This window comes from Myotis brandtii, unplaced genomic scaffold (genome assembly GCF_000412655.1).
Source record: "Myotis brandtii unplaced genomic scaffold, ASM41265v1 scaffold187, whole genome shotgun sequence".
NCBI classification, from domain to species: Eukaryota; Metazoa; Chordata; class Mammalia; order Chiroptera; family Vespertilionidae; genus Myotis; species Myotis brandtii.
This window is the reverse complement of record NW_005356944.1, coordinates 1,989,393-2,001,842: the sequence shown is the minus strand read 5'-3', so window position 1 is coordinate 2,001,842 and position 12,450 is coordinate 1,989,393. Positions and strand designations below refer to the sequence as shown.

The following is a 12,450-nucleotide window of genomic DNA, read 5'->3' as shown; positions in this document are numbered from 1 at the left end:
GCGGGTGCTGCCCCAGCCCCCAAGAAGCCCAGGCTGGGTGGACCGACGCCTGGGTCCCCCTCCTGCCGCGCTGGCGCTGGTGATCCTGGGCGAGTCTTTGCTCTCCGGGCCGAGTTTCTCCTGCTCCCCGACCCCCGCTGTGAAATGAGGAAGGAGAATTGCGAAGGTGGGTGTCTACTTCTGAGGAGCAGGCGCAGGCCTAAGTCCACCCAGACCCCAGCCGGGAAGCCTCGCTAGTAGGAGGGAGGCAGTTACAGCCGAGACAGATGTAGCGCCTGATGAGCTGGACAGAGGCTCTGGGTTCCACTCCGCGCTGGCTGACTCAGGACGCTCGGCTGTGTGACCTTGGGTGGGCGCTCTCCATCCGCAGCCTCACTTTCCCCACCGGAGCGATGCAGATGGAAGGGCGCTAGATTCCATCAAAGCACAAACATCCACCACACGGTTCAGGGGGTGGCCCCTGTGCTGCGTGGGAGGACTCCTCCCAGGTCCCTGTCGCTCCAGCGCTGCTCCCTGATCCTCAGGGGCCTCAGACCTTCACGCCTGTCCCTGGATCTGGGCCAAGCCCCCAAGCTAGACAGTCGGTGGGTGGGACATAGGGAGCTGCAATGCACACCCCCCCCCCGGCAAAGGGCAATTCAAAGGCCATTCGGTTCAACACCCCTGCCCGTTTAAAGTTGAGGTCACTGAAATGGTAGAGAGAAGGAAGGACTGACCCTGGGTTCTATCCATTCATTATTTATTTATTGACACCGATGTTTATTGGGTGTCTTCTATATGCAAATACTGTGCTTGGCACAGTGAAGACAAGGGCAGGAGTGGAGAAGACACCAGCCCTGTCCTCATGGAAGGTACATGCAGGGCAAACTGGTGCAGCCAAAGGGAACCTAGAACTTGACCTTCAGTCCCCACCCCAAGCCAGGTTAGGCCTCTCTTCCCTTTGTCTCTCTGAGAGACACAAGTAGAACTGACCTTAAAGGATAGTTAGGCTTTGGACAAGTGGATATGAGGGAGAAGGGCATCCCAGGTGGAGGCGACTTTTGGGCAAAGGCACTGAGATTGGACCACGTGGTCCGGAAAGTCACCTGGTGTAACTGGACACTGGGAAGCTAACTGGAGGGAAGTCACGGAGGACCCGATCTTGCTCTCTAGAAAGTGGTGCCTGAGGACTGTCTCGGGGGAGGCTGAGTGCTCAGAAACTGGGTGGGGAGAAAGGAGGGCCGGGGATCACGAGTGAGGCTTGCGGGGTGGGGGGTCTCACTTAGAGATGACCGCAGGGCCAACAATGACTCAGGTGTTTCAACAGCAGCACATCTCCATCCCCAAACAGGCTGTACCACAGAACGGGCCTGGTCAGGATCCTGTCCCAACTATACCATCCAATCTCGGGACCTCAGTTTTTCAATCTGTGTAATGGTGTTGGTGTGGATCAAGAGCCCAGGACCTTCCAGCAGCAGGCCCCCGGCCGGCGGGGTCTGCAGGATGGCATCAGTGGCAGTAGACCATTTCAGCACCCGACGACGGACAGCACCCGCGCAGAAAAAGGGGTGGGAGGCTGGAGGAGGAGTCAGCATCTCCGGCTCGCTGGGCTGTGCTGTCACTGCCCGGTCCGGCCTCCTACCAACACCTCCCAGGCCGCCCGGGCTCCACGCCAGGACTCTGGGGGTGTGGGGGACGGGGGAGGAAAGCGAGTATGAGAGCGAGGGGCAAAAGGCCAGAGGGCGGGGCTTGGCCAGAGCCCCATCGCCCTTCCCTCCTGGAGTAGGTGCGGCGAGTGGAACTCCGTCCCCGGACCCCGGCCGCAGCCGGTCTACCCCGGGTGTCCGCCAGGTGTAGTCGTGGCAAGACTAGCATCAAGTGCCCACTGCGCAAGCGCGGAAGTAACTCTCAACACCCTTCTACAGCAACTTGCCTATTGGCTGCTCCGGCCGAACCAGCAAATCCACTATCCAATCCGAGAGCACCTCGAATTGCTCCGCTTTCCGCCCCTCCCGGAAGTCGACCGCTGCCGAATCCGCTTCGGCGACGGATTGGCAGCAGCCAATTGGGAGAGGGGAGGGACGGGCCGCCGCCGCCGAAGGGCCAATGGCAGGTGGCTCACGATGACGCTGCCGACATGGCGGCTGCGGTCGCACAGCCCGGGGACGTGTCGGGCTGCTCTGTAACTCCGGTCGGGGCTCCGGGAGCGGAGCAGCTGCCTCATTAGTATTCGTGCCCACGAGGCAGCGCAGCGGCCTCCGGGAGAGGAGGGTCGGCGGCACGGCCCTCTCACCCCGAGGGAAGGGGGCGGCCTGACCGCTGCCCGGGGTGGCGGGTGTCATTAGGGTTCCTGCCCAGCTCCACTCGACAACGCGTCCTGGACTTCGCCCTCTCGGCCGATCTTGCGATGGGGCAGTGACGGCACAGCTGGGATCCCCGTGCCGGACCCGGGCACGAACGGGGCCGCCTCCGGAACTGCCTTTCCCTGTCACGACCCTGCTGGGTCCCCGACCATTGCCCAGGGTCTTCGGGTGCCCAGCCGTCGCCTTTCCCACCTTTTTCATTTGGAGATGCCCTTGCCATTGTCTTCTCCGCCTAGCAAGCTTCTCACTGTCCAAGGCTGTTCGGAGATCACTTCCCTGGAGAAGGCCCCCGGGAACCCCGAGGTGGGCAGCCGCGTCCAGGCACTGCCCCAGCTCGTTCTTTGCCTACATTTAGCGCCTCTGAGAAGAACCCCTGGGGAAGGGATGGCGGTTTGGGCTCATGCTGGGTATTCCTGACACCTCCTCTGCTACCTACAAACCCACAGGCTCCAAGCACCGGACCCGGGCAGCTCCGGACCCCCCTCCCCTCTTCGATGACACAAGCGGTGGTTACTCCATCCAGCCAGGGGGATACCCAGCCCCAGGAGCCGACGTGGCCTTCAATGTCAACCACTTGCTTGGGGACCCAGTGGCCAACGTGGCTATGGCCTATGGCAGCTCCATCGCATCCCATGGGAAGGACATTGTGCACAAGGAGGTGTGGTGCTCCCCCAGGGCAAGGGTGGCAGGATCTCTGGCCAAGGCTGGGGCATCACGGAATCCCGCCTGACCCTCCCAGCACCCCTCGGGGAAGTGGCAGGATCTCTGGCCAAGGCTGGGGCATCACGGAATTCCGCCTGACCCTCCCAGCACACGGAAGAGCATCCCGAGGTCCGGGTGCCCTGTGCCCACAGCCTCCTCTCTCTTCCCTCCCAGCTGCACCGCTTTGTGTCTGTCAACAAACTCAAGTACTTTTTCGCTGTGGACACAGCCTATGTGGCCAAGAAGCTAGGGCTCCTGGTCTTCCCCTACACACACCAGGTGAGCTGGCAGGCCCCCTTGCCTCCCGCATCCTGCTCCGGAGTCTGGCCCCCACACCTCAACCCCTTCTTTCCTCTCTTGTCTTTTCCCCTCGACTGGGCTGCCGCTGCCATTGCCAGAATTGGGAAGTGCAGTACAGTCGTGATGTCCCTCTGCCCCCGCGACAAGACCTCAACGCCCCTGACCTCTATATTCCCAGTGAGTCTTGACCTGGGCGGGGGGATGTGAGGGGACTTGTGTCTTGCGGCACCAACGAGGAGAGAGTCATGTGTTGATTCTGCGTCTGCTCTTGGGGCTTTTGTGTGTGGCAGTCACGCAATACCAGGTAGACAGCCGGGTGGCCAGGAAGGAGCTTCCGGGGTATGCCTTCAGCGACCTCAGGGCACACCCCTGTGACACCTTCCTGCCTCCTGACTCGGACTGTGTGCCTCCCCAGCCTGGAGCCTTGGATTTAGACCTCCTCCTGGCTACTCTCACTCTCCTGTAAAACGAAAGTAACAACGGTGCCCACCGCCAAGGCTTGTGGTGGAGGCTCGGTGAGGTGGTGAGCACTCAGCACAGCCCCTGGCCCGCAGGAAGCATACAGCAACTAGTAGCTGTTATCATTATTACTGTCCCCAAGGCCTGCCCAAAAGTCCCCTCCCTTCTCAGTTCCCAAACTTCCCGTCCACATGGCACAGGTCAGGCTGCCCACACTTGGCTGTGGCTGGCAGACCCTACATCTGACTCCTCTGTTCTGTGAGTGCCCCGCCAGCCAGCCCGCCAGCCCAGGGCCCGAGGAGGGACATGGGTTCTTCTTCCGTCCTTCATTCCATTTCCCTCTCCGGACCACCGAGTAAGGCGGGAACTCCACTCTCATGTTACATGGAGAAGCCAAGCTCAGAGACTTGAGTATCTTGCAGGTGGTAGAGCTGGTTTCCTGACCCCAAACACTGCCCTCTGGTGGACACATCAGTTCTGGTGCTTCAGGCGGGCAGAGGACAGGACCCATGAGTTACTAGTAAAGCTGTGAAAGCCCGGCTCCCACTGGCTCTGCGCTTTTGTGAAAACAGTTAAACGTGGAGCTCTACCTGGGCAGGGTGGCCAGAGCTGTAGCTGGCACCAATGTCCAGACTTAGAACTGGCTGCAGTGAGGTCATCCCCATGGCCTGGACCCAGGGACAGCCTGGTTAGTCCATCCAACCTGCACTTTGGTCCTATAGTTTCTCCTGAGATCAGTTTGACCCCTGCCTGTGGGTCAAGGATGAGCAATAGCCTTGACCAGTGATGTTTCTGAGACCCAGCAGGAAACTTTGGTGAGTTTCCTAGCACAGGGACAGAGAGGCAGGTGGCTTGGTGGTCCTGAGAAAAGGATCAGGTGGCATTTACACGGGGGGAATGGGCTGAGCTGGGAAAGGCGTCCCAGGCAGGGTACCGGGGGGCTGAGTGTGAAAGTTGTCAAGGTGGGGTGTGCAGGGAAGGAGGTATGAGGGGGAGGTAGGGGTGTCAGTGGCCTCAAATGCCTCGCTGGGGAGGGCTCTGGTTGAGGAAACCAGGCTGATGGCATCTCTCTGGCTCTTGGCAGCAATGGCCTTCATCACCTATGTACTGCTGGCTGGGATGGCACTGGGCATCCAGAAAAGGTCAGTGCCAACCCCCTCCCCATTCCTGCTCTTCTCCACAGCAGCCTAGGGGATCTGTGCCAGGTCCCAAGCCCACTCCCAGCCCCCAGTCTCACACCTGCCCCCCGCCCCTCTGGCCACAGGTTCTCCCCAGAGGTGCTGGGCCTGTGCGCAAGCACAGCTCTGGTGTGGGTCGTGCTGGAGGTGCTGGCCCTGCTCCTGGGCGTCTACCTGGCCACCGTTCGCAGTGACCTGAGCACCTTCCACCTGTTGGCCTACAGCGGCTACAAATATGTCGGGTGAGCACCTGGGAGCCCAGTGGGAGGCTGGCCTTGGGGAGGGCTCTGTGGCCCTGGGTTCTTGGCCTGCACAGCCATAGCCTGAACAGTGACCCTGGACGTGCCCCTGCCCCTCTCCGCCTCTGTCTCTATTAGAGAGACTGTTTCCAGCAGTCGCTTCAGGAACGTGTAGTGTTGTCAGGTGGGGAATGTACAGTCAGTCACCATGGGAGCACAGGGGAGAAGGGGCTGGAGCTGGGGCAGTGAGGGAGGTCTCAGATCCAGGTCCTGGGCTGAGTCCTGGGCCTTCAGGATTCATTCTGAGTCTAGGTCCCTGTGGGGACAGACGGGGGGTAAAAAGTCCTGGGTGGTGGTGGGTGGGGTCTACGTTGGGCTCTGGGCCCTGGCTGGTGGGGCCAGTCTCAGGCCTGGACCCTTGTGGGGGTCTCCAGCCTGCTCCCCACCCTGGCCTTGCAGGATGATCCTCAGTGTGCTCACGGGGCTGCTCTTTGGCAGCGATGGCTACTACGTGGCGCTGGCCTGGACGTCGTCTGCACTCATGTACTTCATCGTGAGTCTGGGCTGCCCCCTGCCCCGTCTTCCCCAGGTTGGAGCTGGGGATGAGCCCTCCTCCGCCCCAGTCAGCTGCAGCTCTCCTTTCTAACAGGTGCGCTCTTTGCGAACAGCAGCCCTGGGCCCCGACAGTATGGGGGCCCCGGCCCCTCGGCAGCGTCTCCAGCTCTACCTGACTCTGGGAGCTGCAGCCTTCCAGCCCCTCATCATATACTGGCTGACCTTCCACCTGGTCCGGTGACCCCTGGCCCCCACTGGCATTGATTTTTCCATACAGTAAAGATTTGATTTCCTTGATTTTGTTTGACCCTTGTTTCCAGGGCCTGAGGGGGGTGGGGGGTGCTGGCACCTTTGCAGTGTCCAGGGGAACAGGTTTGGGACTGTCTAGACCAGTGGTTCTCAACCTTGGCTGCACATTAGAATCACCTGGGAATCTTTTGAAAATCCTGATTTCTGGGCCTCATCCGGCCACAACATTAGTAACAAAGAAACAGAATTTCCGGAGGATGAGGCCCAGAAATCAGGATTTTCAAAAGATTCCCAGGTGATTCTAATGTGCAGCCAAGGTTGAGAACCACTGGTCTAGAAGAAGGGGGACCCCAGGGAGGGCTTCCTGGGTTAGTGACCTTGATACTTCCTTGTAAGGCAAGTGGAAGGGTTTCATTAGGAGCAGCTGTTTATGTCTGGGAACATGATGATGGAAGGGGACAGCTGCCAGGGAGACCTCGAAGGCCTCTGGTCCATCTGAGGGGGTCCCCAGAGGGGTCTGTGGGCTGGTGCACAAGCCTAGCTATGCTGAGGGTGTAGCTCATGGATGTTCCTTCTATAGTCCCTTTGCCCCATCTCTTGGAGCCTTTCAGGAGCAGAACTGGGGCCCAGGTGTTTGCAGTAGTTTATTCATATTTTGTCACAAATGGCCGGGGAGGGGGTGCCGGACTCCTCCAGGCAACATAGAAAATAGGTCCAAGAGACAGGTGGGCTGGGTTGGGGCAAATGGGGACAGGAAGGAGTCTGAAGAGAGAGCCTGGGGAAGGGGAGAGGGCAGGCTAGGAGTGGGACTGCCCCCCTGCTGAGCCTGCTCATTCTGGGTGTGGGTACCCCCCCACCTGCAGGGGGAGCCTCAGGGTGGGGTTGAGGGGGGTGGCCCAGAACTTCCAGGGTCAAGCCCTGCCCCTTGGCAGGGCCCCAAGTCCTTCCCAAAATTGGACAAGGCCGGAGGTTCCGCCCCTTCCAGGACTGACCGCCATGCCCACAGGCTGGCAGAGGAGCTCCTGCCCCTATTTAGAGCTCTGCCCAGCCCTAGTCCAAGGGGAGTGGGCTCTGAAGGCGGGAGGTCCCCGCAGCAGCAGTTTGGGGGGTGGAGAGGAGGCTGGGGGCACCAGTGCCCCTTCCCTCCTCAGGGCTGAGGCCACTGCGGCCGAGGAGCAGGGCTGGGGGTGCACAGGCGTCCGGTCCGTTCTGGGCTTGCTCCCTGGCCGGCTTCCCCCTTAGAAACTCACCAGCGTATAAACCATACTGTGGGGAGATGAGGCAGTAAGCGGAGACCTGAGCAGGCCCAGCTGCTGGCTGCCCACCCTGCCACACCCTGGCTTGCTCTCAGTCCTCCAGGGCAAAGGGCAGGAACTAGGAGCCCAACCACTCCTGGGGTTGAAGGCATGGTGCCTATAGCACCCCTTCCCTGACTTCTGTGGGCAGGGCCTCACCTGTACAGATAATAGAAGAAGGAGAGCAGGTAGAAGGCGAGTTTGCACCAGGACTCCTTCTGGCAGTAGTTGAGGATGTCGGCATTCATGATGGAGACTGCATCGTACATGACCTCAGAGCCATCCGCAGGGCGGTGGAAGTACCTGGGCGAGGGAGGGCCCTGAGTGCCCACCATCCAGGCTCCCGCCCCCGTCTGCCTGGCGCCCCCATCGCACCCTCCCCGGGGCAGCTGCTTCCCTCACCTCCAGAGGTGGTAGAAGAGGAGGGGGATGTTGAGGCCCAGGGTCACCCACTCCGCTGCACACAGAAACATCAGACAGAAGAGGCCGTGGATGGAGTACTCTGGGACCACCAGCTGGGGAGTGAAGGGGAGAGGTCAGTGGCCTGGTGCCAGGACAAACCCGAGCTTCAAGGGCATGGAGGGGAGCTGGGATTTGGGAACTGCCCACCCACCATGATCTCTGGGAACTAGAAGGGCCGCTAGCCTCCCATTCCCTCCCCGGTGGCGGAGCAGATCAGACAGGCTCCAGAGGAGGAAGGTCACAGAAGGGGCTGAGCTGGGCTAGGAGCCTCCTGCCTCCAGCCCTGACACTGACCTTCCTCAGGAGGCAGCAGATGCGTTCGATGTTTTTTAAACGCTCGCGCTGTAGGGGAGGAAAAAGCCGTGATGGGGACAGGGATGGTGGAGGAGCAGGTATTGGAGGAGCCCGCCACCCTCCCGGGCTCCCGCACCGCCCTGCATGTGGCCGCCAGGGGGCACCAGAGCAGTCTCGGCAGGAAAGCAGCCACACCATCCCCATGGCAACCGTCACCATGGAGGGACTTTCACCCGCATCACCACGGCAACGGCCCAGAGCTTGGCAACCGCTGCCCCACCAGGAGGAACCCGAGCCCTGAGCCCGCGCCAGGTGTTTTCACCTGGGGTGGGGACAGACAGAAGAAGGGGCAAAGCCACAGGTCCTCCTCCCTCCGCACATACACACCCGTCTTCCCATCCCCCACCCCACTTAGCCCACAACAGATGGAAAGACAGACGGACGGACACACCTCGGCACAGCACATGTATCACTTACTGCCCGCGCTGGGTTCCCCTGGTCGATGGGGTTCTTAAAGTCGGTCCGCAGCTCATCAAAGGCTATGATCTGGGGGAGGGGGTGTGCCTGTCAGGGTTGGAGCAGCAGGTATGGCCCCCCACCCGTCCTTCTGTGGGACAGTAACTCATACATGGGGGCCAGACCAGATGGAGAAACAGGCTCAGGGAAGGGCAGGGTCTGGCCCAAGGTCACACGAGTCTGGAATGGAGCCCTAGTGATGCCAATACAGGCCATGTCCATGATGCTTCCATCCAAAACACCCTGAGGTGGTGTCTTCTCTGCCGAGCCCTGTGCCAAGCACTGGGGCCCCCGAGGCCTGCGACACCGCTCCTGCCCTGGTGGAGCCCCAGGCCTGGGAGAACTGTGACTGCATTCCAGGGTGATCGGGCTGCAGGGCACAGGGAGAACCTGAAGTGGGTGCCTGACCCAGTGTGGGGGTGATGCAGGGTTCCGGCTGGACTCCGGTGTTTGTCTGGTGAACAAATGGGGTGGGGGGGGGCAGTCAGAGCAGCAGGAACTGCAGGTTCAAAGGCAAAGGGCTGATAGAATATTCTGGAAGTTGCAGATTCCATGGGGCTAGAATGAAAGTGTGAGGTGAGTGGGAAGAAGAAACTGGGGAAAGATGGGCTGGAGAGGTCAGCCGTCAGCCATGGGTGCTCTGTGAGGCTGGACCAGATGTTTGGACTTGAACAAACAAGTAATGGGAGCCATTTGAGGGGTATAATGCAGCAGAGGCGGGGAGCCAAGTTGATGACGTAGAATTGATGGAGCAGGAGTTACAAACTGGCTAACAGTTTCAGCCAAGATGTACATGATGCTTACTCTAGGCCAGCCGGCTTTATGTTTGTGAACTCATTAATGCTTGCAACAACCCGATGATGTAGCTATTATTTCCATTTTGCAAACGAGGAAACAGAGATGTGACCAGTGGTTCTCAACCTTCCTAATGCCATGACCCTTTAATACAGTTCCTCATGTTGTGGTGACCCCCAACCATAAAATTATTTTCGATGCTACTTCATAACTGTAATGTTGCTACTGTTATGAATCATAATGTAAATATCTGATATGCAGGATATATTTTCAGGGGTCGCGACCCACAGGTTGAGAACCGCTGGACTAGTCCAAGACCACACAGCTAGTTAGTGGCAAGCCAGGATTCTAATTCAGACTCTAGAGTAAAATCCTTAACCACCTTATCATACTCAGAACAGACCAATGAGGGGACTGTTAAAAGAGTGTTTGGTGCTGATGGTGACCTGAGTGAAGGGAGTGCAGTGGGATGTAGAGGTGTGGATGGATCCCAGAGCTCTTTAAAAGCCAGACTCCAGAGAGCGTGAATAGCATCAGAGCAGAGGCAGAGGAGCCCAAGGTGCCTTTGTGTGTTAGGGCACCTGGTGGGGCAGTATCCTCACTGGGATGGGAAACTTGGGGGGGGGCAGGTGTTTGAGGGGATGATGGGACAGACCTTGGGAGAACTGGCATGGGAGAAGCCTTCTGGGGTTACCCCCCGCCCCAGCAGCAGCCCTAAGATGAGACAGCAGGCCCACCACGCCCTAGCAGCCCAGACCCCAGACGGCTGGGAGGGAGAGAACATGGGCTTCCTGTTCTCCATCTGGAGCAGCACCCCCAACTCCCTATTGACTCTGGGCAGCCACCTGCCTGCCAGGCACAGCAACAGGGTCCAGCAGGGAGTGGAGGGGTGCTGTCTGCCTGCCCCAGAGTGGGTACCATCAGCAGGAGGCGGGTGTCTCGCCTCCTACCCCCCAGACTGCCTGGCGCTGACTCAGTCCCCTGGAACAAACAATCCCCCACGGTGACAGCTGACACGCGTCACTCACCATCAGGGTTGCCTAGCGACCAAGTGGGCTTGGGCTCAGGCTGTGGGGTGGGATCTGGGGTCCTGCCCTGAAAGGTTCTAATTCTTACCAATTTGGATGTAGGACCACAACTCTTGTCCCCACCGCACCCCCTGAGCAGGCCCTGCTCTGGGCACTGTAATGTACACACCACAAGCCCATTTTACCGACGAAGAAACAAACTCAGAATGAGGGATCTTTACTAAGATCACCCAGCAAGATAGTTGAGCCAACACAGTGCCTGACATGTAGTAGGTGCTCAATAAATATTTGTTGAGAAAGCTTGGGCCTTTCTCCCAGCTTGGGAACCCCACAAGGGCAAAGCCTGAGTCTTATTCATCCTTGACTTTCCCAAAGCCACCCAGAGCTGATTCTCAGGAAGCATGGACACACGTTAGTTGGATGGATGACTTCTCTGAGGACCCCCTAAGGACAGGGACTAAGGGGTGACCCCCCATAGGGACTGTGGGAGGCCTCTGGGTAGGGAGGGGCCCCGAAAGGGGCTTCTTGAATTCAAGGAGCCTTTCTCCCAGGAGCTGGTTAGCTCTGAGTTCCCAGTCTCAATTCCTTCCAGTCCTCAGGAACCAGCCCTCCTGCTCCTACCCCATAGCACTGTCCAAGGCCCAGATGAAATAGGGGACTCAGAGAGATCAAGATGGACCCCGGGGGGATGGAGAGAGGGGAAGAGAACAGAGAAAGGGGGAGGGAAAGGAAAAAGCAACTGAAAGGCCCAGAGAGAAAGACAAAGCCAGGGAGAGAGAGGGCTAGAGATGGGGTGTGTGTGTGTGTGTGTGTGTGTGTGAAGGTGCCTAAGGGAGCTCACTCCTTACACAGGAGAGAGAGTTTGAGTCCACAGAGTCCTGATACAAAGGAGACAGGCAGTGGGGGCAGCAGGGGATGGTGAAGGGAGACTGGTCAAGAGCTGGGGAGGACCAAGGGGCAGGCAGGCAGCAAATCCCAGGGAAAGGAAGTGGGGAGACCAGGAAAAAGGCAGGTGAGACAATGCGGAAGAAGTGAGAAGGAAGGGGGGACAGGGAAGGGCTTGAGGGGGGTAAGGGTGACCCCCCAGAGGAAAAAAGATCAGGGAGTGTGTCCTGGAAGTGCCAGCTGAGCTGAGTGGGCCAGGGCCGAGATAGGTTGGCTGTGTGATGAGGGCTGAGGAGGGACAGAGGAGGAGGGAAGGCAGCAAGGGGTGGGGGGAGCGCTAAAGGCCCCGAACAATGAGCTGAAAGGCTGGTTGATGGTTCTGTGGTGAGAGAAAGGGAGCCAGGGAGGGGCACCACCACGAGGGCCCAGAGAGAGAACAGGGGAAAGGGAACCTCTCTAAGGCAAGGTGATCAGGATAAAGAAATGAGAAATGGAGATTCTCAAGGGCCAGGTGTGAGGCCAGGCCACAGTGAGAGACAAACCAGAGGGAACAGCAGACAAAGAGGAACGCGTGACAGGAGGGGTAGGGAAACCCAAGGTGAGCTGGTGGTGGTGGCCAGGTCTCTGGGGCTGCTTAGAGGCAATCGCTGCTGGGTCAGGAGGGGGATGGGAAGAAAAAGGGTTAATGGGCTCTGCAATCTGTGGGTCCTGTAAACAGATGCAGTTGCCATAGCAACCGGCTCCATCACTCAGGCTGGAAAAACCCACAATGGGGGGGGGGGGGAGCAAGCAGACCGACGGAAACGGGGGCACCTGGATGGTGATCGTAGTGGGGGGAGAAAGAAGCAAGAACCCCAGAATCCCACCCCATACTCTAAGGCTGCTTGGGGCAGGGGAAGGGAGTCAGAAAGGCGGGGGTGGCGGAGGAAGGGGGGCCTCCCTGGGAAGGGAAGCCGACCAGAGGGGTATTAATGGGGGCCAACAGAAGCCGGCCGGTGGGGGAGAGCCGAGAGGAATCTCCAAGTTTCCCTGGGCCCTGAGACCATCCATCCTTCTGGTCCCCTCCCGCTCCGTGCGCCCCTTGCCCCCACCCCCAGCCAGGCCTTACGTGCCAGATGACAAAGAAGATGAGGGAGGCGCAAGCTGGGTGA

General features: G+C 59.3%; 2 protein-coding genes across 2 annotated transcripts; one reads left to right on the top strand and one right to left on the bottom strand.

Moving 5' to 3' along the window:
• Positions 1 to 6: 6 nt before the first annotated feature.
• On the top strand, positions 7 to 6,072 carry YIF1A (Yip1 interacting factor homolog A (S. cerevisiae)). The gene is made up of 8 exons (XM_005864274.2): positions 7 to 166; positions 2,789 to 3,000; positions 3,219 to 3,323; positions 3,443 to 3,521; positions 4,888 to 4,945; positions 5,068 to 5,223; positions 5,680 to 5,773; positions 5,870 to 6,072. The coding sequence occupies exons 1-8, from the start codon at positions 145 to 147 to the stop codon at positions 6,014 to 6,016; spliced, it is 873 nt and encodes a 290-aa protein (XP_005864336.1). The 5' UTR covers positions 7 to 144; the 3' UTR covers positions 6,017 to 6,072.
• Positions 6,073 to 6,650: 578 nt separating this feature from the next.
• Positions 6,651 to 12,446, bottom strand: CNIH2 (cornichon family AMPA receptor auxiliary protein 2; the record flags this gene model as incomplete). Its single annotated transcript, XM_014538217.1, has 6 exons — positions 6,651 to 7,290; positions 7,479 to 7,622; positions 7,722 to 7,834; positions 8,076 to 8,123; positions 8,553 to 8,621; positions 12,408 to 12,446. Coding segments are annotated over 6 exons (441 nt in total), but the record flags the coding sequence as incomplete, so codon positions are not given.
• Positions 12,447 to 12,450: the final 4 nt, after the last annotated feature.